Source organism: Lepidothrix coronata, unplaced genomic scaffold, assembly GCF_001604755.1.
Source record: "Lepidothrix coronata isolate B3197 unplaced genomic scaffold, Lepidothrix_coronata-1.0 Scaffold34, whole genome shotgun sequence".
Lineage (NCBI taxonomy): Eukaryota > Metazoa > Chordata > Aves > Passeriformes > Pipridae > Lepidothrix > Lepidothrix coronata.
In genome coordinates, this window is record NW_016690214.1 from 3,380,027 (window position 1) to 3,407,110 (window position 27,084).

Genomic DNA, 27,084 nt, shown 5'->3' on the forward strand with positions numbered 1-27,084 from the left:
CTCTATGTGCTGCCTTTTGGCTTCTCTATGACTCATGGATACTTTCCCTCCTGAAGAGAAGGAATAGTGGGAAAAAATAACGTCCAACCTCTTGTCTGATTTCTAACTTGTGTTGAAAGCCTGTCCTCCTGACCCTCCCTATTCCCCATGTTATACTTAGAGCTTTTTCAAGTCCAGCACTGAAAAGCAGACTCTAACCTTTCCACCTGCAGCTCTCTTCTGCCCCAGTAGCTGTTATTGGTTGCAGCTGGTTCTAATTGTCTTTTTGGTTACAGCTGGAGAAATAACTAAATCTGCTATTAGTCCTTTTTTGGGGTAGTTGTCTTAAAAGGGAGCCCTCCTTTTAAATACTCTTTAGGGGTATTTAAATAATATCTTTATTTAAATAATACCCTAATACCTTTAGGGTATTTAAAATGTATCTCTGCCCCTTTTTAATGTTACCTGATGGGATCACAGCACAGGTTCATTCTGAATCAAAAGAACTATTTGAAATGGAGACCAATTAATAATTCAAGGTTAATTTCCAACATAAAATCAAGTCTTGCTTACTATAATTCCTGAACTGACAAGCTTTCAGACCAGAGGTCAAAGCCGAGGGGTGAAGGATGTGTCTCCAAGGAAGAATAATCAAGGTCTTTGTCCTTTGAGTGACTTTACATCATGACAAGGCAACTCATGCATCAGACTGAACTGAGATGGAGTCTGGTTGTGGAAAATACAATGAAAGAAGTTGTTAGGAAACCCTACAGGACCAGAGGAAAGAAAACAAAGCTGCTAAGAGTGAATGGACTGGGCTGCTGCTCCTTCTCCCCAGCACTTAACAGCAACAGCTCGACTTTTTGGACTTTCTTCTTTATGCGCCCCATGAGTAGAACAGTTTCCCTTACGGTGATTAGAACCCTCACAGGATCCGGGAGGGCTTGGCCAGCGGCACGGGGACATCGTGGTTCTTACCTGGGGCTGCCTCAGAGAACACCGCCCGCCCGAGCGGGGCCGCAGCAGAGCTGGACACCAAGACCTGTGTCTCTTCCCTAGGCAAGTTCCTCACCCCAAACGCACGGAGAAGGGCTGTTTTATCACCGCCGGCGGTGCTGCGCTCCGTCCCTCACCTGCGCGGGCAGGGCGCGGGGCCGTGAGGGCGGGCGGGCGGCCCCTCAGGGCGGGGGCGGTTCCCGCGCCTCCCTCGGGGCCGCGTGGGGCGGCCCGGGCAGCCGCCGACCGGCAGAACCCGCTCCCCGCCGGGCTCCGAGCGCCGGTCCCGGGCTGATGGGGGTGTTCCGCAGGGCAGATGCAGATGCAGATCCCGATCCCGATCCCGCCGGTCTCCGGGAGGACGGGAGCGTTTCCCGCTCCCGCCGGGCCCGTCCGCTCGGCGGCAGCGCCCCCTGGCGGCCGCTCCCGGCTCCTCCTTGAGTCCCTGGGATCCCTCGGGAAGGTCCCTCGGGAAGGTCCCTCCGGAGAGTCCCGGGAATCCTCCCAGCTCCCGGGAACGCGGCACTGCTGGCGCTTGTTGAATTGCAAATAACAAAGTTCACGGTCGACTGTCGGTATGTCACCTTTCGAGTATCACAGAAGTCACTTTGGTCTGGTATAAATTAGAAATAAACCTCTAGTGGAAGCAGCACAGTCATGAGAAGGATCAGAGAAACCACAGAGCCGAGACGTGTCACCTCCAGGCACTGAGGGCACCGAGAGCCTCTCACATAAAGGACAAAGTTTTGTTAAACTCCTCTTTTTAAGGGCAGAGGAAGGGAAAGAAAAAGAAGATACACACAAACACAGTACACAGTTATTTTATTGAAATACTTGAAAAGGCCAGCAATGGAAAAATAAGTTTGTCATGAGGAATTAATGTTTGTTTTACTTGATCGTTAAAAAAGCTGTGTCTATATGTAATTCTAGCCCGGTACAGAATGCACTGTGATCCATGCAACTAATACCCTACAGTAGAATAGGCACTGTGTACTAGTGTGTTCTTTAAGGGCTATGACTGACAGATGCGAGAAATTAAACTGCAACACTTTCCGAATTAGAAACATTTAGAACATACAAATTTGCTCGTCTGATTCATAGGGCCTATAAAACACAACAGAGTGGAAAATGAAAAACAGATCACACACAGCAGATGAAGTTGATCTGGCAGTTCTTGAAGTTTATGTTTTTCCTTTTAAAAGAAAAACCAGACTCTAAACATGTCGCTGGTCATGTAAAATACAAAATCATAGGCCAGGACAGCAAAAGTGAGTTTTTCTTGAAATACATAATTAGAGGGGAAAATTTGTTCATCAGTTAAAAATATGAATGAAAATCACAAATTCTGCCTGGTATAGCTTATAGTCCAAAAAGATGAAGTCACCTCAGATGGATGTGAAATAAATAAGCAATCCTTGAGGAAGTCTGATCCTTGAGTTGACTCTACTCTACTGAAAATTAATTTCACCTATACACTAGAATGTCACCATGGTGGACATCTAAGAACAGTAGTTTGAATCGGTTTTTGGGAAGCAATGTCTTACTTGCTTTAATATATACAGGTTATTTACAACAAATTCCCTTTTGGCCTCACAAGTTAAGCCATTTGACCTGGCTGTTAAGATGCAATTCCTTTTTTTTTTTCCACACATTATGCAATACTGTAGTTAGAGCTATAATTTAAAATAATCTTATGCAGGAATTACAAATATTAATAAAGTAACTCTGCATATATAAATATTTCTAGCAGAATTTAAAGCATTCAGAATGTACATAAAAGTGGTTTTTTTAATTTATTTATTTGGTAGGGCCAGATGTGCTTCTTCTCAGATCATCGCTGCTTTAGTAGTGCTTTGTACATGGCAAAACCCAGAACTGCAAAGACAGTAGCACCAAAACTTGCTCGGAGCCAGAACGTGGAGCTCTTGAGGTCCGCTTGTGTCACGTGCCTAAAATTCAACACACACACACAAACCCGGGTTAATTCCACAACAGCACCACCAGACAACTCGTGCTAAACTACTCTGCTTTTGGAAATTCATCACTACACTTGTCACAGGCAGCCAGCTCACAGCTCAGCCTCACGAGCACTGCACAGGCCTTTGACCTGTGGGAAAGCTCCGGCTTTGATCTGCCCTGAGCACATTTCCCAGTCACAGCACCCACACGGCTGAGGAGAAATGCAGGGGCAGATCACCAGTCATGGACGTGGGGAGGGCATGTGTCTCCTTTGGGAGGACCAGCAAGCATTCAGGGAAGGAAACCCAAAATAGCTACAAATAATTAGTAACCCACAGTGAGAACAACTCTGTCCAGGAAAACCCTTTTTTTTTTAAACTTTGAAAATTGCTGCTTTTCCGTGAAAAACTTCCCAGTCCTGTTGAATGTCTACTTATTATTCTTCTCCCAAAAAAGTTTACTGACAAGTAGCAAGTAATATTTTTCCAAAAGCTAGAATTAAAGGACCATTTGTAAATCCCTTTCTTTCCAGTAGTCACAAGACCAGCAACAGAAACAGTCATCCAACACCAAGCTGAAAACTGAGAGAGTGTGAGTGAAACAAGCAGTGACCATGGCATGATCAGAAAAGGACAGTATGGAGTGAGTGTATGACAGAAAAAGCCACATCTTGCATGACAGTAGAGACAGGCAATGACCCAACTCTCCCAAATGCTGAAGAGGTCTGTGAACATGCTCAGTTAAACACTGGCCACCCTCACAGCAGTCTCAAGTATGACAGCTTACCAGAGAGCAGGGGCTACTGTTTAAAACAAGTTATCATAAATGCCATCATTCAAAGCCCAGGAAGTTCCTAAACAACAGCAAAGTTGATTTTTTGTTTGCTTTTAAGATAGAACAGAACTTCACTAGCCTACGTGTTTTAGCCTGTGTTAATCACCATGAGTTACTCAGTGAAGCTGCAGGAGGGTTTAGGGCAAGGAGCACAGAGATCCTGAGCACACACAGGAGTTCATGGAGTGAGAACTGCAGAGCTCACAAGCTGTTTAATAGAACAGGAATTGCTACTTGCTACCAAACTACACAAAACCAGTTTGGGATATTATTCAGTAGACACTGGCAGGAGCAGTATCAGCCATTTCGTTAATCAGTGTTTTGTCATACCCATGCTGAAGAACAGGCTCTTTGGTGCACACACAGCAGAACAGCTGCTCTCTAAAAAATCCTAATCTGATTTAAGAACGTCTTGCTGGGTTATGGAACAGACCAAATCCAAGAATTCCTGCAAGCATTAGTTTTTCTACAGCTAGTTTGGACAAACTAGATGTCAAGTGGTTTGCTGGGGGAAGAAAGGGAGAAGGCAATGGCAAGGTCACCTCGGTCTGGGTGTTGTTACCTGTCTTCAAGCAAGCGTGGCCCAAGGGATGACTCCATGAAGATGGAATCTTCTAGAGAGCTGACGGCGTGCACCTGCTGCATAACACTGCTCTCCTGGTCTGCTACCAGCACGGCCCCCAGCTCAGCCAGCCAGGCTCTTAACCTTGTCACACACATGCACAGGGCACTTCACTGCAGGGCTCCGCAACAGCAACTGGCTCAAATATGCTCAAATCACAAAGCCCTGAGAATTTAGGATTTTTAGCCACCTAGCCCCTGGTTCTCGTGCAGTTGTTTAAAACTTAGGGCTTGGGGGAAGAACAGAAACGAATGGAGTTTGTTCCTTCAATGAGCTGAGTAAAATGTATGATTTCCTGCAGCTACATGCCATTGCTTTAAGGACAAAGAAAACTGCTTCAGAAACTGAATCTCTCTCCCCACTCCACCTCCACAGCCTCAACTTTCTGGTGTCCACAGGACACTGCAACGTTCCTGCACCATTTGCAGGAGTACCTGTGCTAAAAACACTGGAATGATTCCAACACATCAGCCCCAAATCCGACAAGATCCCATACTGGGATAAAATGCTGTGCATGTATTTTATCACTACATGTGGTGGTCTGAGTTTCTTTTTTAGTAAAAGGCTGTACAATCCTCATCTTCAGATCTGTGAGTTATAAAGCTTATCTGTGTATGTAAAATAAATCACTTGTATGTAACGTGATTTTAAGAGATTATGTGACAAGCTCTGTTGGATGAGTATTTGTATAACCAAGAAGTCTCCAGTTTAATTTGCTTAATTCAAATGCCCAGCTATTTGCATAATTTAAAAAAAAACTTCAATTTAAATGTGCAAATCAATGTTTAAATTGCAAATGAATACTTTTGCATTGCCTCACAAAGCACTGTCTCTCACAGGTAGATTTTCAGATTCCTATCTATAATTTGCCTTGTTCTGACTTCTGCACATGTCCCTATTTAATGGTATGCAAGAAACTTGCTGAGCATGCTTTATCCTTCCAAAAGCAATTAATATATTCTCAGTCATGATAAAATGCTCTTGTAATGTCTAAAGAGAGAGCAAATTGGCTTTGATCCCTTTTCTAAGCCTGACAACAACAGACTCTTCCGTTTAAATAAGGGACTAAATGGAGACAGGGACTTTCTCACAAGCTCCAGGAAATCTACTGACTTCAGTAAGGAATGACTGGGGACCTCTGAACATCTCAGTCCAAAAATCCAAGTTCAGAACTGCTCACTGAAATTCAGAACACTCTGGATGTCTAACTACTTCACAGCTTTGAAAAAATTCCAATTTTTCTTCTTTCAGTGTTCCTTCTGCTGTCATAAAATCCATTTTTACAGTTTTGATCCCTAACATTGTTTAGCTGCCATTAAAGGAACACAACAAACCTGAGATAACAAAAAAAAAGGATCAATATTTGTTTCCAGCACAGGTTCTTTGACATGAAGGTGGTTACAATGCAGAAAAGCTTTTTTCAATACACACTGAAAAATGCTACCTCTTCAAAAAATCGTGTTCAAACTTTATTTCAGTCTAGTTGTGCTTAGGAAATTATTTTTCACTGCTGGTAGAAATTGTTACTGCCTTGTTAGTGAGTAACTCTGAATTAGAAAAATTATTGTCTCTAAGGGTAAACCATGTATATAGATGTGCAATTGTAGACACACAGAGTAGTAGTCAGAACTCTGTAAGTGAAGCTGTATTTGAAACTATTGCTTATTAGTAATAATAATGGGCTTCCCAGACAGATTGCTCTGTGTACTTAATCAAACAATGAGTTCCACAAATATAAGAAAGTCTAGAATTTTTGCCTCTGGTGTAAAATTCAGATTTTAATGCACATTTTCTTGGGGGAAAAAAAAAAAGACATTTTTATTCAACCTACCCTTAACAGTGAGTCAAGTATCTTGTCACTTGTTGAATAAGATCTTTGAAATCTGAACAGTCTTTCACTCAAGAGACTTCACCAACTCCCAGTTAGTTTGCCACATGCACTGATTAAGAGGTTAATTAACTGAGCATGGCTGCCATGGGCACACAGAGGAACTGCTGAGTTAGGGGTCAGCACTGACACTTTTCCCTGAGTCAGCAGCAGAAGAATCCCAGGTCTGGGAAGGTTTATCCTTAACTACAGAAGTTCAGAACCATTCCTGTAGTAACTTCCAAAGCATTTCAGAAGCACAGAGGTGAGGCCAGCAGGCTGCTCACACCAAAACTAAAAGCCAGTTCATGCAGCAGCAGCAGCTCTGACAGACAAAGGGTCACAATAAAATATGAGCAACTGAATTCCAAAAGGCACCACGTAACATGCACAGGCTGCTGCAGCTGCCCTCCAGGCACACATTTTCCTAGGATGCAAAGCAGCTCCAGCAGCCAGAATTCCCCCCCATGCATTAATCATCTAAAATATGAAAGGCTCCAAATGCATCTTATTATCTACAAAACCCCAAAAAGGAGGTCAAATCCAATTCAATGAAGTCTATTCAGAAAGAAATTAGAGGATGCAGCTCTGCAAGTTCCTACACAGGCTGGGGCATTGAACAGTTTGGAACAGGAGGAAAATAGGTAAGAAAACATCTTTATACTGTCCTAATTTGAGGGGCACCTCAGTGTAGGGAGAGATTTCTGCTATTAGATTTAATGGCAATATATACAATTTTGAAAAATAATCTGCCTACACTGCACACAGTGAAAAATAAACCCCAGTTTATGCTCTGAGAACTTTCCCATTATTACAGGAAAATGAAAGGATTGTCTCAACTTTGATTTCACAGAAGGAAGGTCTTCATAGAAAGCAAAAACCTCACTAGTAATTCCTGAAACAACCAGGTTTTATATGCAAGTAGAATTTCACTTCAATTCCACAGTGGTTTAAAAACTTTAGAAGAAAAGCATGCTCTGAGAAGTCTCCTCACTGAACAAAGCAACTCTCATGCATGAGGATTATTTTATTTTGAAATGAACTTAGCTGACAGAAAAATGCCACTACTGTACAAGCAAAAGGCAACATGAATGATTGGAAACCAAAGGAAAAAAAGACAAAAATCCAAGCTCATCATTAAAGAAAGGGTTAGAATGATAAAAGCAGAAACCTTGCTTTTAAAAAGAAGTAAAACAATGTAGTAAAAAGAGATTAAGTGCCAGCCAGACAAATACAAATGAACACCTAAAGGAAGGAACAAATGAAAGATATGAAAGTACTACAGGATAGTACCAAGTCTCAGACATGCACGTGGAGTGCTCTGAATGCAGGGCCTTCCTGAGCCTCCAAGAACCAGCCAAGAGTGATCCTGGGCAGTTCAACCCAACAATCCCAGTCCTGCTCAATGAACATCTCCAAGCTGAGCTGCCTTTCCTGAGCCTCCAAACCCTGGGAGAGCCTCTGTTTGTCCAGAGAGGAGGAACTGAGGGTGGACAGGAACAGCTTGCTCAGATGCACAGAGACAATGTTCTTTCTTTAACTACTAAGGTGGGGCTATTCAAATATGATATCATATTTTGCCTTAATAGTGTTTAAGGGTTACTTAGCAACAAATAACTCAGGAAGGAGTCCAATGTGAAAAAATTCAGTTTACCTGAAAAGCTTCCACTGCTTCAAGCTTGTAATAGGAAGGGACCAGAAGAATAAAGTACTCTTGAGAAACCTCCTTCACCCATCAGTTATATAACATTTGTCCAACTACCTGACCTAATGTAAGCACTTGTGAAAGCAAAATAAGAGAAGTTACAGAAAGTAACTGCATCAGAAAGTCCTTGATCCAAATGCTTTCTCTAATCTAATCACACATCATTAGATTAAAAAAATCTATCATTTTTAAACAAGAAATCCACCTCTACCCTCCTAAGTCTACAACTGGGAGCTATTCCCTCTTTTTTACAGTTATTTCAGCTCTACTATAAATGCAGCTGTGCAGCAGTTCATGTGCTGAATGGTGAATAACCTGCAGCAAGGTGTGGGTAAGAGCTGGTGAGATGAAGTGAGCGTGCTGGAAACCTGCACCAAGCCCCAAGTGCCTGACTGAATGACTAGAGACAAAGGGAAGTGGCTGTGAGGAATTCTCTTTACTTTGAATTACAGACTTTTTAGGCAGTAGATTCCTGCGTTTATTCCACACTCCCTAGTGATAAGGTGTGGAATGACAGCATCCCAAAGCTTCCCATTAAAAAGTTTCAGTACCTCCAGTCCCTGACAGGATTTCAGAGGAACAAAGTTCAGTGTTTAATGCAGGACTCAAAAACCCCACGGGCCCATAAAGAGAGAAACAAGCCATGACAGCCAATGGAGCAGCCCATAACCATTCCAAAAAATGGAGATGTGTTACAGAGGTGATCTCAGCCTCAGTAATGAAGAGTTGGCATTTCCTAGCAGTGACTGCCCAATGAAGTTTCAATATGCAAGGAGATGCTGTTCCAGGGGATTTCTGCCCACGGGATGACTGCTGGAGAAGAGATGCAGCATCAACAGCCTCACTCATTCAGTCTTCTCCCAAGCTAGGAAGTTTTTCACCCTTCTTTGAATTCTCACTCTGTGGTTAACACTTTTATCTTGGATTAAAGCTGTATTTCACATACTCAATCCTATAGGTGGGTGTATCAGCAGCCCTCCCACGTGTGTGTAACTTGAATTTAAAGGAGACAGACACTCTTATTTGGAGCAGCTACATCTGAAACCCACAAAAAGTAGTAACACACAAGGACCAGCAGCATGTCAGGATATTCTAACCACGGCCTTCAATACACACATTTACCATCTAAGCCTCCAAGAAGGTCATGGATAATGGAACCACTGCACTGCAACAATTGTTGGGTTTGAACTCCCATTTGCTGGGGTGTGATGGCAAGTGCTGAGTGTTAGTAAATCATGTGTCCAAAACTGCCTGCAGTACACACAGGACAAGCTATAGCACTGTTTGCAATGCTGAAAACCAGTTATCTCTCTTTACCCATTGTTTTTCCAAACTGTCTGGAAATGCAAATGTTTCAGCATTTACCACTTCTCACATGTTGCATTCCATTCAGAGAGGATTTGGATGTTAAAGGATCTGGATTATTTAACACAAAATATTCACTCTTTGTGTAAACCAAGCATAACACACACACACACAGAAATTCTATGAATTCCCAAATATCAAACTAGCAATTATAAACATGTAATTAAAGTTACACGATGCTGCTGTAAGTCAAGCTGTGCCTTTATGAAAATATCTGTGTCACTGGTATCTAAAAGGCACTACCTCTAATCAATACTAAACAAACCTGTAATGTTTGTTTATTCTCAAGTGAGAATTCTCAAGTGAGAAACATTACACAGATTTGTAGACACTACTTAATGTCCATTAGCAGTTCCCTAAAGACACAGTCCTAATTCCTCCACAGTATTTTTGCAATCACTAAGAACCTGAATCAACTACCAAATTGGTAATGTTAAAAAAAAAAATCAAAAAAAAAATCACTGGGCTAAGCTCAAAAGTACCTTCAAGTTAAAGTCTGACAATTCTATGACCATTATTAAAGTATCTGCCTCTTCAGTGGATATGGAGTGAAAAACCTGCAGTATATAAGGTTCCCAACTGCTTTTTCGGAAAAAAAAAACAACCAACAAACCCTTTATTTTTTTTCAAAGCACACCTGGTACCTAGTAAATAAAGTTAAGGACCTGTTAAGAACTGCAGTGAAGAGTTTGTTCTTTACAGATTGCAGCAAGTCTGAGTTGAGGAAGTTCTGACAGATGCAAAATGTACACCTGTTGCAGGCGCACATACAGCGTAACCGGGCATGGCTGCGGAGACACACAGAAGGACAGCAGGTGAAATCTTGCTCATCGAATCAGCTGCACGTTAGGGCTGTGCCACAACCAAGAGAGAGTCAGGAATAAAAGGTACATTTGAATGAGGAAGGAGAGGAGGAGGGGGAAAAAAAAAAATACACCGGCGAACAAAAGGGTACAACTACAGCTGTGCAGAGCTCACGGGCAGAGGTTCCACGCCTCGGAGGATTTGGCGTCACCACCGTGCTCAGATCTCAGTCAGAGCACAAACATGGGGACAGTGTTGGCTGAATTTATCCCAAGTTTGTAAGGAGAGCATTTAAAGGCTTCTGAGTATGTCTGCACAGCAATAGGTAACACCCCTTTTTCAAAGGAAAGGAAGCCACATTTTCTACCACTTTGCACACTTTACAAGGTGACAGTTGCCTCTATTTTTCCCACCCTAACAAACACAACATGCTTGAAAACTAAGGGAGAAGCAGGAATATTGATATGACAGACATTTGGGCAGTGCTACACTTTAGTGGTTTCCCAGTATTCCAGTGCTACAAAACAAATACAAGAGAAAAAAAGCCCAAACTAAAGCTTTACAAGTCTAACTCAATAAATCCAGGTTCAAATAATTAAGAATACCATATTATTTTAGGTGAAAGAGACATTACTTCTATTTAATTTAAAGCAAATGTCAGCTGTCATACTAGACTCCATCTGCTGTAATATTTATGTAGTTCATCACCATATTAAAAGCTCCACCCACCAAAAAAGAGAGATGCAAAGTGAGCTTAGCAACAGTGAGATGTGAAGGAGAATCTGCACTCGAGTATCTTGCATCTGAAGTCCAAAGGTGTTTATACAGAAATTCTATTAAAACTATAATATTTATTAGATTTATGAACTGAAGCACATAGCAATAAACACCCTGAAAATAAAAAATACTTCGAGCAGGGCAGTGGGGGAACTGTTGGGCACTAAGGTGACATTAGTTGTAATCAACTGTCAAGTTGGTCTATTAACAAGGATTACAGTTCAACTCATTCATTAATATCTCAAATACACTAAGACAGGAAAATGATATCCTGAGTTTTGTATGCACATTAAGGACCAAAAAGAATCCTACATTGGAATTTGCAACGTGAGCTGGATGAACCAGTGTATTCCTCAAAAAACACCTTGGCAACAATAGCTGGGAGTGATTCGTGTGTTGGATACGTGCCAGCTTTCGCAATTTGAGGTAATTTGAAGATTCTACTCAAGTCACTCTGTTGCTAAACCTGAGTGAGGCAGTTCCCTGCTGTGGCTCACGATGACATGCAGTGGTTCTGAGCGTGGCCCATGCACAGGGACAGCAGCACAGCCCCAGGACTTACGGATACATTGCCATCGTCGTCAGCTTCACAAAGATATCCTTACTGGGCACATCAGCAGTGTTACACGTGAAGGCTTGAGGTGGAGGCATTTTGTGTTTTTTGCAGAATTCAGCAGGAGAAATACTATATTCCTGTCTAACTTCATGCAAGTCGGACTTGGCAGCTACCACTAAACATGGTATTCTGCTGTCCATGAAGTGCTGCTGCAAATGGAAAGGAAAACCAGTGAGAGACACAATGTGTGACACATTCAGCCTGGAACAGGCTGCACTGAACTGGCTGCAGCAGCATGAAGATATATTACTTTTACTGAAATGAAGCATTTCTAGAAGCAGAACAGTTTACACAGACAAGTAGATTTAGCTTTGTATGAATAACTGAACTGCACCATTAATGCACGAACCAGCACTTGTGAATAAAATGTCTTTTAAGCACTAAACCCCAGTGTACAGGACCAGTAACTGACACTGAATATTTAGTCAGTGAGAAGATACATAAATGTAAACTCTACAAACCTTAAAAATCCTGGCACAGTACTCAAAGGATTTGGGGTTACTGACATCATACACCAGGCAGACAGCGTCGCAGACGGTCTCAGCATCAGTTAAAAAGTCTGAGTCACTGACATCATGTAGCTGGAAAAAAAGATGGTTGCAGAGGGAGAAAAGCTTGTCATTATGTAGTAAAGGAACTTTGTAACTTTTCTTCCTCATAGTTTTTATAGCTCATTTTTATGTATCCTTAGAACTAATGGACTGACAATAGGAAGAGCCAGTGAAAAAGAGTAGTAGGAATTTGCCACGCAGGCAGCACATGTGAGCTGTTAACATCACATCTGCAGGCAATCCCAGCCTCAGCATGAAAAGTGAGATTTACTTTAACACAAAGTCTTAGACACCCATAGAAAAGGGAATTTATCCTACAGAGGAAAACTGCAGAGCAGAGGACTAGGTCTTGGAAAACAAAGAGAGAGATCATATTATCATAAAGGAAAACTCGAGTGGAACAAGCTTTAAAAAACTTTTTTCTCCCACTGAATATTAACATTAGCCATCCTAATCACAGCACAAGAACAAGGCAAGTATTACTTACCAGCAAGTATTTTTCCTGTCCATATACATAGACTGTATTAATGGCATAGTAAGATTTGTGTTCTGCACGGATTTGCCTCTGTCTCTGAAAAGGCAGAATTTCATGTTAGACCACAGCAACTTTTCCCTTTAAGTCAGACTTGAACAGCTGTTTTACTCCATTTATTAATGAGTGAAAATTACAGTATCTTTGGTTTATTTTGCATAGCTATAATCCATGATGTACAAGTCATTATTGCATCGAACAGCCTCTGCCAAAAAAGAACAAAACCAAAAAAAAACCCAAATAACCCCCTCCCTAGTAATTCTATATTCCCTCAAAGAACTCTCCAAACTCAGTAATAACCAATAAAGCTTTAAGACCAATTGCTGTCTAGTCTCAGCTCCAGAACATATATAGGTGAGTATAAGCAACAGGGTTCTTACCATTAGATTTCTTCCAAGCAGAGCCTGGAGAACTCCACCCTTCCCACAGCCCTTCATCCCAACAACGTTGCAGCGGAAGACGTTTCGCTGAGTCTGTTTTTTCTGCAGGTCTATCTTTTTGTCTCTTGTCACTTTTGAAAAAACACAAACGTTTTTCACAAGATGTACGTCCATGTGTATGTGAAAACGTGAAACAATAAAACGCACACACAAAACGATCCCTCAAAAAATCAAATCAAGGGTTTCACTTGAGCAGAAAGAGAAGGAGAATAAGTGAAACCAGATGAACCATTACATGATTTACTCTTTAGCATATTTCTAAATTTAAATGTCTAAGTTGTATCAAATTTTTGTTACCTGTAATTGCTGATGCTTGAGATTCTTGTTCTGCAAGTATGGAGTACCCTAAATAACCCAGGTACTCCAGGCAACGCTGCACATCCAGGTACGTGGTTAGTCTGGCAGAGGGGACAGAAAGAGCCTTCAACTGACAGCATCTGTGGTACCAATTCCTTCCTGAAACTAAATTTCCCTCCTATCTCCAAACTGACATAACACATTCCTGGCACCATGCAGAACTGAAGGACAAAAGCCTCTGAAGGTAAATGGTGACAACTTTACCAGCAGTACTGGTCACCAAGCACTACAAGGACAGTACTGGCTGAGGCCTATCAACTTACACTGTATTTTTTTTCCTCCCCAGACAATGTTTTCCTCATTTTCCCTGTTTTGGAGAAAAACCCTCATTACTGAACACCATTACTCAAACCACCTCTAAGGAGTAAACACCAGAAATAACACTTCAACAAGCGTCAGGGAGATTTCCACATCTTGGAGAGACACTTCTTCATTGTTAACACTAAATACTGGCCAAATCCTCAACAGGTTATAACAATTATCTGAAGATCAGGCCACTGGATGGCTATAAAAACTTGACTGCTTGTCAAAACTATTAAACTTACACTCTTTCTACTAGTTTTTTGAAGAGGAATCTACAAACCAAAATAATCATCTCTAAGTTTCTCAAGTACAAAATGTCGTGTGTCACACTCACGTCCACTGAGAGAGAAACCCTTGGTATGTGATCCATCCCCTCTCATTTGTACAAACTGTGTTGTTCACATCAGGGCCCCATGGCATGTAAGGGAAGACTTTGAACAAATCTTTCAGTTCATCAGGAGACAAAGCACAATCTCTGTCCTGAAACAAACCCACCATATCAGACATAATTCACTTAATTCATTAAACTGGGATTTTCTTGCCCTACACTTCCAACAGTCAAGAAACTGGTTGTAAGAAATCGAGCTGCTTTCTTTTTAATCATTGTTCTTTCTTGTTTTTAAGCAAAACTAGGCATCAGCTAGTTAAAAACCATTTGGTTGTACAGCTATAACTGCCAACTAACACTCCCTGTAGACAATCATAAGCAGCAGACTGGTTCTGCATAGCTCAAGCTAAAGCCAGTTTCTGAATAAAAGTACATAATGACAAATTTTTTGATAGCAAAACTGCTGGTAAAGTAAGGCTCTTAAGCACAAGGGCACACACAGACAAATTAAAAGCTTACCAAATCATGTTTATCAAAAATACTTTGAAGGAACAAGTATGCATGGTGATTTAGTTCTGTTGTGCAGTCCGGGGGGATTTTTAGGCTGTTTTTGAAAACAGAAACAAATACAAGAAGTGTTAATTGTGTTTATGAAATGTAGAATATTAAAACTCAAAATTCATACTTTTTGAATTATAACACTTGGCCTCTGACCTTTGCATTTAACTTTAATAATTAGTCTTAAAAGAGACCAAAGCACAATGATGATGAGTGCCTTTATATTACATGATATACAGATCTATAGTAATCACATTTTGGCTTGGTTTGCTTGTTTGTTGTATTTTGGGGTTTGGTTTTCTTTAGCAGAAAATGATGCAGTTACATTTTTGAGCAGAAGCCACAGAATTGGTCCATCTCAACTTTTTAATTTGGGCATTTTCAAAGGATCTCAAGTGCTGTGAAAATCCCGTCAAGTCCAATAAGCAACTGCTCAGATTTATGTTCCAGTTTTGTACTAAGAACTTCTTCTGCCACCTTTCTTACCAAGAGACAGAGCAGTTTATGATGTGGCACCAGAGACACATCAGTCATTGTAACGTTCAGTCACGTGGAGATTTTGGCTGGTGGGTCATGAACTAAGTGAGATACTCAACACAACAATGTGTTAAATAAACACACTACAACAACCCTTTCCTCCTGCCAAGGCAGGAGCAGCTTAGATTAAATGCAAGTAAGTAAAAGAGAGCTGAAATAAGTGATACCTACGGAGGAAACAAGTATTCTGGGGTCAGCTCTAAGTCATCATCGTATCCAAAGCGACGCAGGACAGTCCACGTTGTTTCGTGCCTTCCTCGCTGGATGAAAAGGGTGTGTAGAAAAAGAAAACCTACAAATCAAATGAGGAAATCTTAAGGCCCCAAAGTGCTTTATCTGCTAAAGGTGTTTTTAATAGAAACAGTATCAGGCTTGAAAACAAAAAGAGCTTGAAAGGCAGAGTGAGATCTTAAACCTCCTGGGTGACATTCCAGCATTACAGACACACACTGAGGGCTCAGGAATGATATTTGTAAAAGTGTTCTCCAAGGAACTGCTCCCTCCAAACAACCCAATTAGTTTTCTGTCATTGTTTACTTTTTTCAGCAGCAGCATTTTAGAAGAACTCAGCTGCATGGAAATAAACCCAGTATTTTCACCAGTTCAAACTACAGAGCTTTAGCAAGAGCCTGGAGAGGGGAAGGCTGATCCAAAGAACTGGAGAGCATTTTTGTTTGGCACATCCCAGGGCTTAAAGAACACTGAGATTCCACTGCTTAGGAAGCTCAGCTCTTGCAGACTGAAAGAATCATATTCCAAAAGACCAGCTTTTTTGCATAAGTATGATTATCAAATGTATAAAGACACATTTTTTTAAGAATTAACTAAGACTTACCTTTTAATGTCAACCCATTATCTGCAACTCCATCACTTAGGTTTTTCCTGACTACATTCTTTACATCTTCCAAAGCTTGAGGAGCCAGTGGTGTATTAAAACAAATTCTCTAACAAAAAACCAAAAAGGGCACGTTAGAACCACTGGCTACTGAGCTGACAAACAGCATGTCCTGTCTGAAATACAGCCTTAAACCTTCTGATAAGCCAGTTAAGGACAATCTCATTTCTTAGTGGAAATAAAGGTGTACAAATTGTATTTTATTTTTAACTACAAGCACTGGGGCTTGTACTTTTAATAGATTCTTTTATTTTGCTCTTGAACTAAAACTTGAACAATGGTTAGAAATAAAAATAATACCATTTCTGTTTTTACAAATCTGCTCTTCTATGCTGCACTTGAGATTTAATGCTTAGGCCTGATTCCCTTACAGGTCACCTCACTATTATTTCTTTAAGAAAAAAACCAGGTTTTTAATGGAATTTTATGCTTAAACTATAAAGTATCATGAAAAAATAAGCAGAAGAGGTACCTGGAAGAAGTTGAGCTCTGCATCATTGAGAGTGCCGTCGTTATCCTGATCAGAAATTCTAAAAATGCGAGTGAGGGCTTTGATACAGGCAGGTTTCATCTAAGGAATAAAAGAAAGTTCAGTATCTTTCCAGGCTTGAATGTAAAAAGATCACACTGAATGACACCAGGCAGCTCAATCACATGAAATCAAACACTAGTCTCCATTTACAGTTTTAGAATGGAGACATTCATACACATGTACACAAAAATTAAGAGGATATAAAAATCTGACACAGCAAATTTATATCCATAAATTTAAAGCAATTACTCCACATTAAATGTCTTTCTATTCAATTATTAGAAGAGTCTCAAGCTCTTCACAAGATGAAGGTGGGACTACTTAGTCATTAAAAAAAATTAAAAATCAGTTCTCTAAATTCAGTCTTACTGCTACAGCAAACTTTAAGAAACAACTAAATGAATTTTTTCCCCAAAAACATTTTTTGGTGGACAGAGGGAAAAAAAAGGCCTTGAAATCCCAGTGCTTTGCAAAACTAAATAAGCCTAAAACTACAGTGAACTCTTTCTAAACAAGCAGACTATCTCTATCCACCACCTCAGCAAAGGCTTCAGAAGGCTTCAAACATCAAATACTGATAATTTTCACAGGCCTCATTCATCTACCAGGCAAAGCACTGAGCATATGGACTATCTCTAGGACAAAGGAACTGCTAGGATACCTTCCAGTGAAGGAAAACAGACACTGGCAACTCTCTCCCAACAACTACTGTGATGATGGACTCTTCTCTTCACAGAGGTCACACAGAGATTGGGTTTGGGAAACCAAAAAGATTTCAGCACAACAATTTTATCACAACATTACTAACTCATAAAGGTGATTCTGATGGAAGAAATCAAAAGAGGGTTATTCTCTGCTTCTCTGCTTAACAAAGTATTTAGGGTTGAAGTAACTTTCCTACTGCCCAACACTACAGGGGGGATACATTTAGAGATTCTATTTGTATTTGCCCCAGAAACTGTTTCTTTTAAAATAATACTCTCAGCCAACCACCTTGATACCTCAAAACCAGCCACATCACTTGTTTCTTATCCCTTTTTACCAAAGTTTCACAAGATTCTCAGAGAAAAATTTTCCCTGAAGTCAGGCCAAGTCTGGAGTATTTTCCCTGCAATAAAGGGAGTTTCTGTGAAATGTATATCTAAAGGAGAACTGAACTGAAGGGATGATTTGGTTCACATTACATCTGGCTTAAAGCCATCAGCAAAGCTTCTCCTTTCACTCAGCAGTTCACAGGGCCAACAAAAAACTGTCCTCACTGCTTTGAACCAAGAGGAAAGACAGGTCAGATTAACACAAAACAATCACCAGGGTTCTGGGATAGAATGCCTGACATTTGGGGGTGGGGTGGTGGTAACAGCACACCAAGAAATGCAAAATCCACTGAAAAGAAAAACCAGGAAAGTGATTAACTCCCCCCCAATTAACTGCTCTGAGAATCTCTGTATAAATACCTCTTTCTCCTCTGGGCAGTACAGAGGACCTGTAGGATGCAGAACAGCTTTCTGTGCATAATAAAATAGCTCAGATATATTCTTCAAGTTTTTGGCTGAACACTGGAAGAGAAATCCTCACATTGATTAGTTCAGTTTCTTGACTACTGGGTGATTTCTTCTGAAATTTCAGTAAGCATCCATTTTTTAAAGACTGAGCCCCCTCTTGTGGGTACAGGGTTGGTTTAGAAAACAAACATCCAGCCCCTGTACCTGTTCAGGAATTAATAAATGAAGTTTCATTACAATTTGCTGTCACACAATCAATTTTTAATTTGCAGACATCTGTCTGGCTTAATATTAAATTTAAAACCCTTGCTAAAGGCAAGGATGTGAACAGGCTCTAAATATTAGAATCTGACAGTAGCATTTGATTATACAATAGTGTAATCTTCCCTAGAGAAAAAATAACATATAAACTCACTGTTATAATTACTTCTATTTGAAATATTTTATTTGGAAAGAAAAATAAATCCCTTTTTCTGTTACAAAGTTGCCCTACATGCTTGGCAAGAATGTATTTTTCGTTACTTGTTCTAACTTGAGAAAGTCTTGCATACCTCTACACACGTTTCTATCTCTGTATATTGGTTCATTATGGGAAGGATAGTTTCCATACTGCTATACTCCACTAGATCAGACTTGTTTCCAACTAATATAAGAGGCAACCTAAAACCAAAAAAATATGAAGAGCTTTAAAGACAGATGTATAAAAAGATCTATCTTGATTTAGCATTCTATCTCCCACCAGAAGCCATTATATAGTTTTCATGATGTCATTAAATAGCACTGGAGGCAAGAGGCAAAACTGAATGACAGCAGTTTTAAGGGAAGTGGCTTGATATACACTTAGAATTGTACTTCTTGTTGACAGAAACCCCACCGAGTTAAATACAACCCATCACACTGTTATTACACAAACCAGCATCAGCAGAAAAGCTGGGTAGCCAAAACTAGTTATACCATACCAACTATAAACACAGCTGGTAAAAGCTGCCCATGAAAATCAAAACAAATAACATTGCTGCCGCATGTAACAGACCCACATACTTTAAATCTCTTGCTGCTTGGCCTTCTTATATAAACTTTAAGTTTAGAATTTGATTTTCTTAAACAATTAACACTGTGCATGCCACCCATCGATGTGCAGCCTAATTGACACTTCTCATCTTTACTTAAGCACCTGCTATCTTTGTCTGTCCTTTCATTGATGAGGGGGATCCAGCGACTTGTTACCTACAGTGGGATCAAAAACAAACATGAAAAATACATTTTCAAATGGAATGTGACTGAACTGTGCACAAGTTCCACTACAGCTGCTACTGCTTCTTTCCCAAGAAGGCACATATTTAGAAACAAAGGAGGAAACAAATAAAAATTGGAGTTAATTAACGAGCAACTTTCTCAGGTGAGTGAAATGACTGAAAACTCAGATGTTGAAACGGACCAGAAGCAATAACACATCTGTACATTCTCTTTACAACTTGATCTCAAACTCCATCCCAGGTATTTTGAATGTCTAATACAGATTTCAGCTTGGCATCAATTAACAGAGCACAAGTTACATCTAAAGGAATAATGGGATAAAATGTGCTACTGTACCTTATCAATAGAATTCTTGTTGTTAACAGCATATACTATACAAATCACATTTGCCTAAAATGAAAAAAAAAGGAAAGGCATGGAATTCCACTGCTCAGAGTCTCTGGAGCAACAGACACAATAAAGATCCACACAGAACATCAGAGTAAGAACAGTCCACCATTAATCAAACACTCTGTCCCTGACGTGTTTAAGTTCTTTGTAGCCCGAACAACAACTTAAACCAAATAATTTATATGTGCCAAAAAGCCTGTCCTACAGGCATTCCCAGCTTGTGCCTGCAGAGACCCATCCTACCAGGAAACCCAAACTGAAGAGCTACAACATGCAGCCTCCACTGAAGCACCCAAGTGAGTGCCAGAACTGGAACACAGCACCACGACAGCCTGTGCAGAACATGTGCAAAGGTGCTCAGAGAGAAATGAAAACAAGCAACAGAAGGAATGATAAAATTACCAAGACTCCTGTGCTATTCATAAATGCAACAGCACAGCATGACAGGAAGAAGCAAAACAGATCTTTCCAGGGTAAAATTATTTCTTTACAAAACTGGCCTGCTGATTAAAAGACATTTAGGTTCTGTCATTTCCCTTGGAAGGACAAAGCTCAAGCTCAATTCACCAACGCTGTGCCAGTACCTACTTTTCTTAAATCGAGGAAGCTTTGCTACAGCACAGGGCACAAAACAAAACACTTACCTGTGATATTTCGTGGTAAAGCTGCTCATCACTTTGTTCTGCTTCTGCATTCAAGAGAACAAGTCACTCATTAATACCAACCATTTTTGCAAACAAAAATAAAAAAGCTTCTGAAGCTGAACCAGGGCATTTCATAAGCTCATAAGGCAGCCTGGTCAAAGCCTTGCTTCTTTTTATAAAATACTCTAATGAGTGCTTCTGCCAAAACAATAATGAAATTGGTCCATTAACTTGCAAGACAGAAGCAGTCTGCTGCACACAGGTTTTTAGCTGCTATTTTGAATTACATTTGTAGAGAGGTTCTCTCTGGAATGAGTCACAGTTTGCATTCTCCTACATTTATCAACAGTCCCTTCCTTCTATAATGTAAACTTTTACATCAGAATATGGCACATTCAATTTTATTAGTGATGATGATTTTTTTCAGTGATACCAAGTTTCTGTGAACTGAATCTATGAAAAACTTCATCCAATAGGAAGAAGAACTCACTCCACACAAATTTAAGCTCAAGTCCAACAAGAAAGATGTGCATTATTCTTTTTCCAAGTAGGTCAACACACCAAAGATGTTTCCTCAGCAGTGGTGGGAGGGAGAGGACAGGAAGGTCCCTGTTCACATGGCCTAACTTCCACGGTAAATGGCACAAGGGTTTTTCCAGCTGTGCAGCAGCTGCATGGATTTATGATAACACATGAACCTTGACCGTGAACCTATTGATCTATTCACTAAAGATTAAAATACATGAAAAAATACAACATAGGAAGCAATGGGGTGATCAAACTTAAGTCTCTACTTTGCTCTGGGCTTCTCCTCCCTGTAGCTCTGTTCCCACCCCTGCCTGACTGTTCCAGGGGCTGTTGAGTCAGACAAACAATTCCCACCAAATCAGTGCTGGTGCTGTGCAGTCCCTACCTGAGTAATCCACTATGTGGGTTGGCACTCGTTCAGGGGTGACATCAGCTGGAATGGTGATTTCCTCAGCTCGTGGGGGAACCTTGGGTTGTAAAGAAACAGCAAGAAAGAGCCTTTAAAGATAATCCAGACGGTGAAAAAAAGTCATATACTACAACATACCTGCCAATTAGTCAGCTTTAAATAAACCAACATATTGAGTTATTCAAGTACTTCTGATTTTTGTTTGTTTTGAGTTCTTTTAATGTACTGAAAGTCACTGTTACCTTCTCATTATTTATTAGTCAACTTACTAAGGAACTTCCTGCAGAAAGGTAGTGCTGTTAAGGGATACATACAGTGACTGCTTCTATAAAACTCAAATTCACTCTACCCAACACCTAAACAAACATGACAGACAAAATATAAGGCTCAATTTTAACACAATCATAACCTGACAACTTCCTTGCTTCTCACAGTGCTAAATATTAGGTTCAGAAAACTTCTGCAAAGCAAAACATGATACTAATAAAAAGCATGTTCTGCAAAATGCTGTGAACCAGCTCTGACTGTCATTTTCTTCCAGAGAACACTAATCCACATTCAGGAACAATCAACTTGAACCTAATTTTAATGAAAATCTCCTGCACAGCTACTTATTGCCTTTCACCTGTTGACACTGAACTTTCATGATACTTATTTTTTAGTAAACAAAGGGAAAAAGAAAAGCCAACCACCCCAAGAAAGGCTCTTTGTAAAGCTTCAGGCTCTGCTCACATTGCCCTCAAGAATGATTACTGATAGCACCCTGTATACATATATATATATAATATACTGTATATTGAACACTATTTCCAAGCCTGGAGTGCCTGTCACACGCCCCCATGACTGCTCTGCAGGAATTGTGCAGGTCTCTTCCAGTAGTTTTCATGGGATGCAGTATTTCTAAAAAAGTTGCTTCTGTAATTTCAGGCAGATTTTGTGCTATATATTAATGATGTTTTATCTCTCTATGTGAATTTAGACAAATATTCCAGGTTCTACTGCAGGAAGAAGCTGAGAAGTGGACAGAGGACAATAATTCATTAAATACACCCACAAATGACCTGCCAAAGGAACAGGCCCCTGAGCAGTTTAAGAACAGGAACTGGACTCTTTTTTACCTGCAAGGCTGGGAACTAAATTCAATTATGTTAACAAAATTCACTTATGCTAACACAACTCAGTTATGTTAACAAAATTCAGCTATGTTAACAATCTAATCTTCACTCCTGCACCGTGGTAACCTCCTGATTTGCATTAAACAGCACAGAGCAGATTCAAAGAGCAGCACATGATGTCTATTTTAAGACCTGTGATCAGAAGAAATAAACATTCATGTTTATATGTAAAAAGCTTGACTATTTGCAGCAGCTGCTGTTCTTTTTGTGGCATACAGAGAACTATGTGCTGCTTTTTTAAAGGAATAATATGTAGTATTAGCCATACTTTTGTTTTGGAAGAAAGCTGGAAGAGTTGTTGGCATTTTTTACTTCAAGAGAGTCAGTAAAACATTTTTCAAAGGCAGAAGTGAAGGCAATGTCTTCCTTAGTTACAGAAAAATGGCTAAAGATAAGCTATACAATGTGACTTTTTAATTCCTCATTCTCAATAATTTTTCAATCTTCTCGCTCTTTAAATACAACACCCCCAAAAAACTGAAGGTCTTGCCTCTTTCAGCACCTTCCCCTCCTTCAGCACTTTATTTATGAGTCTCTCATGTTGAAATGTTTCAGCTGCTGAAAAAACCTAACATTCATCACATATGAAACAATTAGTTGAATTAACCATATGAAAAACGAGAACTTAGATAAAATTTAAATTTCTAATATTCTATATTTAAACTCCATCTTTTATATTAAAACCTACATCACTCTTTCTGAAGTCATCATTGCAGTTGTAAACTTTATTTTTTTCTAAGCCTTACTGTAAAGCAGAGCCTATTAACCTACTCTTTGAAAAAAAATATTATACAACAGGGTAGAAACAAAACTTAGAAAACAAATAAGAATGCTCTACCTCTTCTGGAAATTCTTCACTGACAAGAGACATAATTAGTGATGTCTTCCCCACTCTGGCTGCAAAAGCATTAAACACACAGATTAGATAATTGGTTTTGTTACACTCAGTAGTTGTATCCCATCTTGAAATGGGAAGATTTTAAAAACATTTTCCAATTGACCACATTAAAGGCCTTTTCTCTGTTGTTTCATCACACTAAACATGGGTGACAGCAATGCTCTCATAATTCTTTTATTGTAAGACCTTGGGACCCATCTCACACTTCTGCATTTCATCCAGAAGGGAACCAAATTCTGCTCTTACACAAAAGAATTATCAGGTTTTAACCTTAACACAGAAGATGTAACCAAACAAACAAATAGACAAAACAAACTAGAAATGCTTCAATGCAACTTCAGAAATAGAAACAAAGGTGGCACACAGAAAATAATTTAGAAATTAATTATTTTTATAGCATTCTTGATATGATGACAGTGCTCCAGTCCTAAACTACCAAGGATAAGAACTGGACAAAAAGACACAGCTCTGCTGTCAATGGACAAAGTCTCCAAGATTTTGACTATTTGGAAGTGCAAGAGCATAATCTCCTTGACACAAATGAGCTGCCCCCCAAAAAAAAGTGAAAAGAAACCCCAAAACCACCAACACTTCTAAAGTCACAGCTTGCTTATTCCCAGATGACCATCTCTGCTTCAATATCCAGCTCTATTCCATCAAATAAATGACTTTGTTACCTGCAAGGTTCAGACTTCTGATATCACAGTTGAGCTGCTCAGGTTTGAGAAGCTTTAACGTGACCATTGAAAATGAAGAGTTGGTAATTTTTCTCAGGGTTCTCCTCTCTGAAAAATCCTCCAGCTGTGAACTCCCTATTCCTCTGGAAGCCTTGAAACACTATTACTGCTTTATTTGGTTTTGAGACATTAAAAAATAATATGCTCAGATTCAAATGTTAGCTGGGATCGGATATTTCCAACAGCTCTCAATTCAGGGAAAAACCTGTTTGATCCTGGATGTAACAGCACCTCTGCCAGCACCTGTATGTTACCAAGGCAGGCACTGCTCAGTATCAGTCAGAGCCTGTGTCACTGCTCCCACCAAAAACAAGAGAAATGTCACCAAGACACACAAGTTGCTTGGCTGCTATCACTGCATTTACACTGCTCTGTGTCATTGTATATAATTCTGAATATGAAAGAAGAGATGGAATTGTACAACTGGTTGATTTTGTGCAGGAAATGGCATTACTGAACTGATGATCTAATCAGACTCCGCCCAACTTATCCAAATCTATTTTTGGTACAGTAACAAAGGGCCTTCTGACCTCCAGAAATAAAACCTTCTCTTCACCGTGGTAAGTTAAAGAGTAGTTGTTACAAAACTATGAAAAGCAAAGAAAAGTTACTCTGGGGAGGAAGATTTCTGCTTTCCTTAGGGAGAACTGCCATAAACTTTTCCCTAGTGGGACTACCTGGAGAGCAGCAAGTTGCAGGTTTCCTACCAGCAACATGGGGGTGTTTGCATCAAAGATACTCCTATGAGCTAAAATTCTAACTTACACTGCCAGGTGCCCTCCTGCATCAGCTGCATCTTAAATTTCATCCTGATAGAATCAAAAGAGCTTTGGAAGCTCTCCTGTTTGCATAGGAAAAAAGGTAAGTTATCAGACAGTTAGTGAAAATAGTGCTGTGCATTTTGCACCTGACCAAGACAGTTCTAACCTAAAACACATTGGCTTTGCAGATAGAGAAACTCACTCCACAGGACTCAAAATAGAAGATTATGTGTTGCTGGTTAGTAAATGCTCAGTGTTTATAAGCTCCTGATACACTTCCCAGTGTCCCAGAGTTTTATGAAAATCCATAGGTTGAAGTGCAGAGATTTGGTTTATTTTCTTTGAATCTAGGTCAGCCCTCTGCCTTTCCCAGTCTGTTTACAGTCTCAGAAATAACAGCCCAAATAGTACCAGCTGACTGGGATGAAGGAAATACAGCACCTCAGGGTAACTAAATCGTCTTTTTCCTCATATATAAGTTTATTAGATCATGCTGCATAAAACAACATGCTGAACATATTCTGAAAATTACTGGCTATTAAAAATTGATGTTTTCACTCTGGATACAAGGACTAAAACAACCTTAGACCTAAACTGTAGAAGACAAGGCATGAAAAGTCTGTTTTGGAACAGGCTTACTGTTATTACAGTTCTTCACACATTTCAGATCCTGAACCTGATGGTCTGCTGTTACCACCTAACAAGTTTTAGATTGTCTGGACTAACTTGTGGTTTCAGACTAACATACATGAGACAAGGATACAAAGCAGCACTGACACTATAACTGACAAGTTCTACTGATTTGTGAAACAAATCTCTCCCTTCTGTTTGCTGCAAGTCCACCAAAAACACAATACAGAGACGCTCACAATCTCTGATGTGTGCCATTGCTATATTTAAATTTACATTTTAAATTCCCACTTGGATACGTTGCTGTCAAAACAAAGCACCTGTTACACCTGTGCTGAAACCACTGCACGGAACCAGTTCAGCACCCAGGTAAATGAGGTAAATTAGGCACATATTCTAAAGAGGAATTAAACTGTGTATTCAAATGCACAAATACATTCCTAAAAGAGTCATGCAAAACTAACCAAGTGCAATCTCAGTGAGTGAGCTTTTCCTGCACAGCGGCAGCTCCCTGAAGATTCCTCTCTGGAGAAGCCACAGAGAACCTTTCCAGGCAGCACTGACAGAGCCACCCTGCACTATAAAACTGCAAAAACTGCACTATAAATACATATATATATATGGGGCATCCAGTACTTAGGAAAGCTTTGTCAGCAGCACCACATTCTCAGCATAATTAGCCAATTTTACTAATAACACTTGGTAATTACTCCCCATTCTTTCCCCGTGAGGAACTTAAGCTCACTTTGCAAACTACCGGAGCAGAACCTCCTCGCTGCCGTGAGCACCGGTGAGCAGCTGTGTCTCCGCAAGCCTTGCCGATGATTTGGGCACCTCAGTGAGAACTTAAGGACGTGATTTTGGGAGCACACGAGAAAACCCGGCCCCACGGTACCTCCGGCATGCACACGTTCGTGCTGTTTATCCAAGGTCATACAGTGCGGGAAAGGCAGGAAAAGGGGATGTGGGGTCCCTGGGCACAAATCCACAGCGTATATATATACATATACATAACCGGCTGGAGAATGCCAGGCCACTGATTTCCAAAGGCAGTAAACAGGAATAATGCGAGTTGGGTTTTCATCAGGAGGAAAAAAAAAAAAAAAGAAAAGGAGAAAAAAAGGGGGGCGGGGAAGGAAAAAAGAGAGAAGAAAAAGGAAAAATAAAGGGGAAAAGCGGGGGAAAAAAAAAAAGGAAAATAACTTTGAACAGGCCAAATTCTTGCCAAACGCCGGTCAGAAACCTCTTCCCCCCGGTGTCATCTCCAGGGGCGTCCAAGCCGCACAGCTCCGCGAACTGCCCGGCTCGGGAAGCCGAGGGACAGCTCCGAGCGGTCCCGGAGCCCCGACCCCCGCCCGCCCCTCAGGGCCGGCGCTGCTCTGCCCCGCAGCGCCCGGGCCGGGCTGAGCCCCGCGGCACTGATGTGACAGCCCAGCCGGCGGCCCCCGCCCCGCCCGGGCCCTGCCTCACTCACGTTCTCCCACCAGCAGGATCCGCACGTCCTTCTTCATGTCCGCGCTCGTTGCCCGGCCCGGGCCGCTCACCTCGGGCGGGGCGGCGGCGCCGCTGGGCCTCGGCTGCCCGGGCTCCCCTCAC

The 27,084-nt window shown here is 40.6% G+C and overlaps 1 protein-coding gene across 6 annotated transcripts; it reads right to left on the reverse strand.

The window, feature by feature from the left end:
• Positions 1 to 1,780: 1,780 nt before the first annotated feature.
• On the reverse strand, positions 1,781 to 27,082 carry RHOT1 (ras homolog family member T1). Of its 6 annotated transcripts, XM_017812085.1 has the most exons (21): positions 26,963 to 27,082; positions 23,301 to 23,359; positions 21,264 to 21,345; positions 20,351 to 20,394; positions 19,653 to 19,706; positions 19,234 to 19,286; positions 18,611 to 18,719; positions 18,012 to 18,113; positions 16,498 to 16,596; positions 15,966 to 16,074; positions 15,302 to 15,422; positions 14,555 to 14,639; positions 14,042 to 14,187; positions 13,345 to 13,445; positions 12,988 to 13,118; positions 12,563 to 12,646; positions 11,986 to 12,105; positions 11,471 to 11,673; positions 9,993 to 10,115; positions 4,331 to 4,474; positions 1,906 to 2,924 (listed from the first exon to the last, which is right to left on the reverse strand). In XM_017812085.1, exons 1-21 carry the CDS (start codon positions 26,997 to 26,999, stop codon positions 2,807 to 2,809), a joined length of 2,124 nt encoding a protein of 707 aa, XP_017667574.1. In that variant the 5' UTR covers positions 27,000 to 27,082; the 3' UTR covers positions 1,906 to 2,806. The 6 variants fall into 6 exon arrangements, with proteins under 6 accessions (XP_017667571.1, XP_017667574.1, XP_017667570.1 ...); XM_017812081.1 differs by lacking the exon at positions 4,331 to 4,474; XM_017812082.1 differs by lacking the exons at positions 4,331 to 4,474; positions 9,993 to 10,115 and having other exon boundaries at positions 1,781 to 2,924; positions 26,963 to 27,081.
• Positions 27,083 to 27,084: the final 2 nt, after the last annotated feature.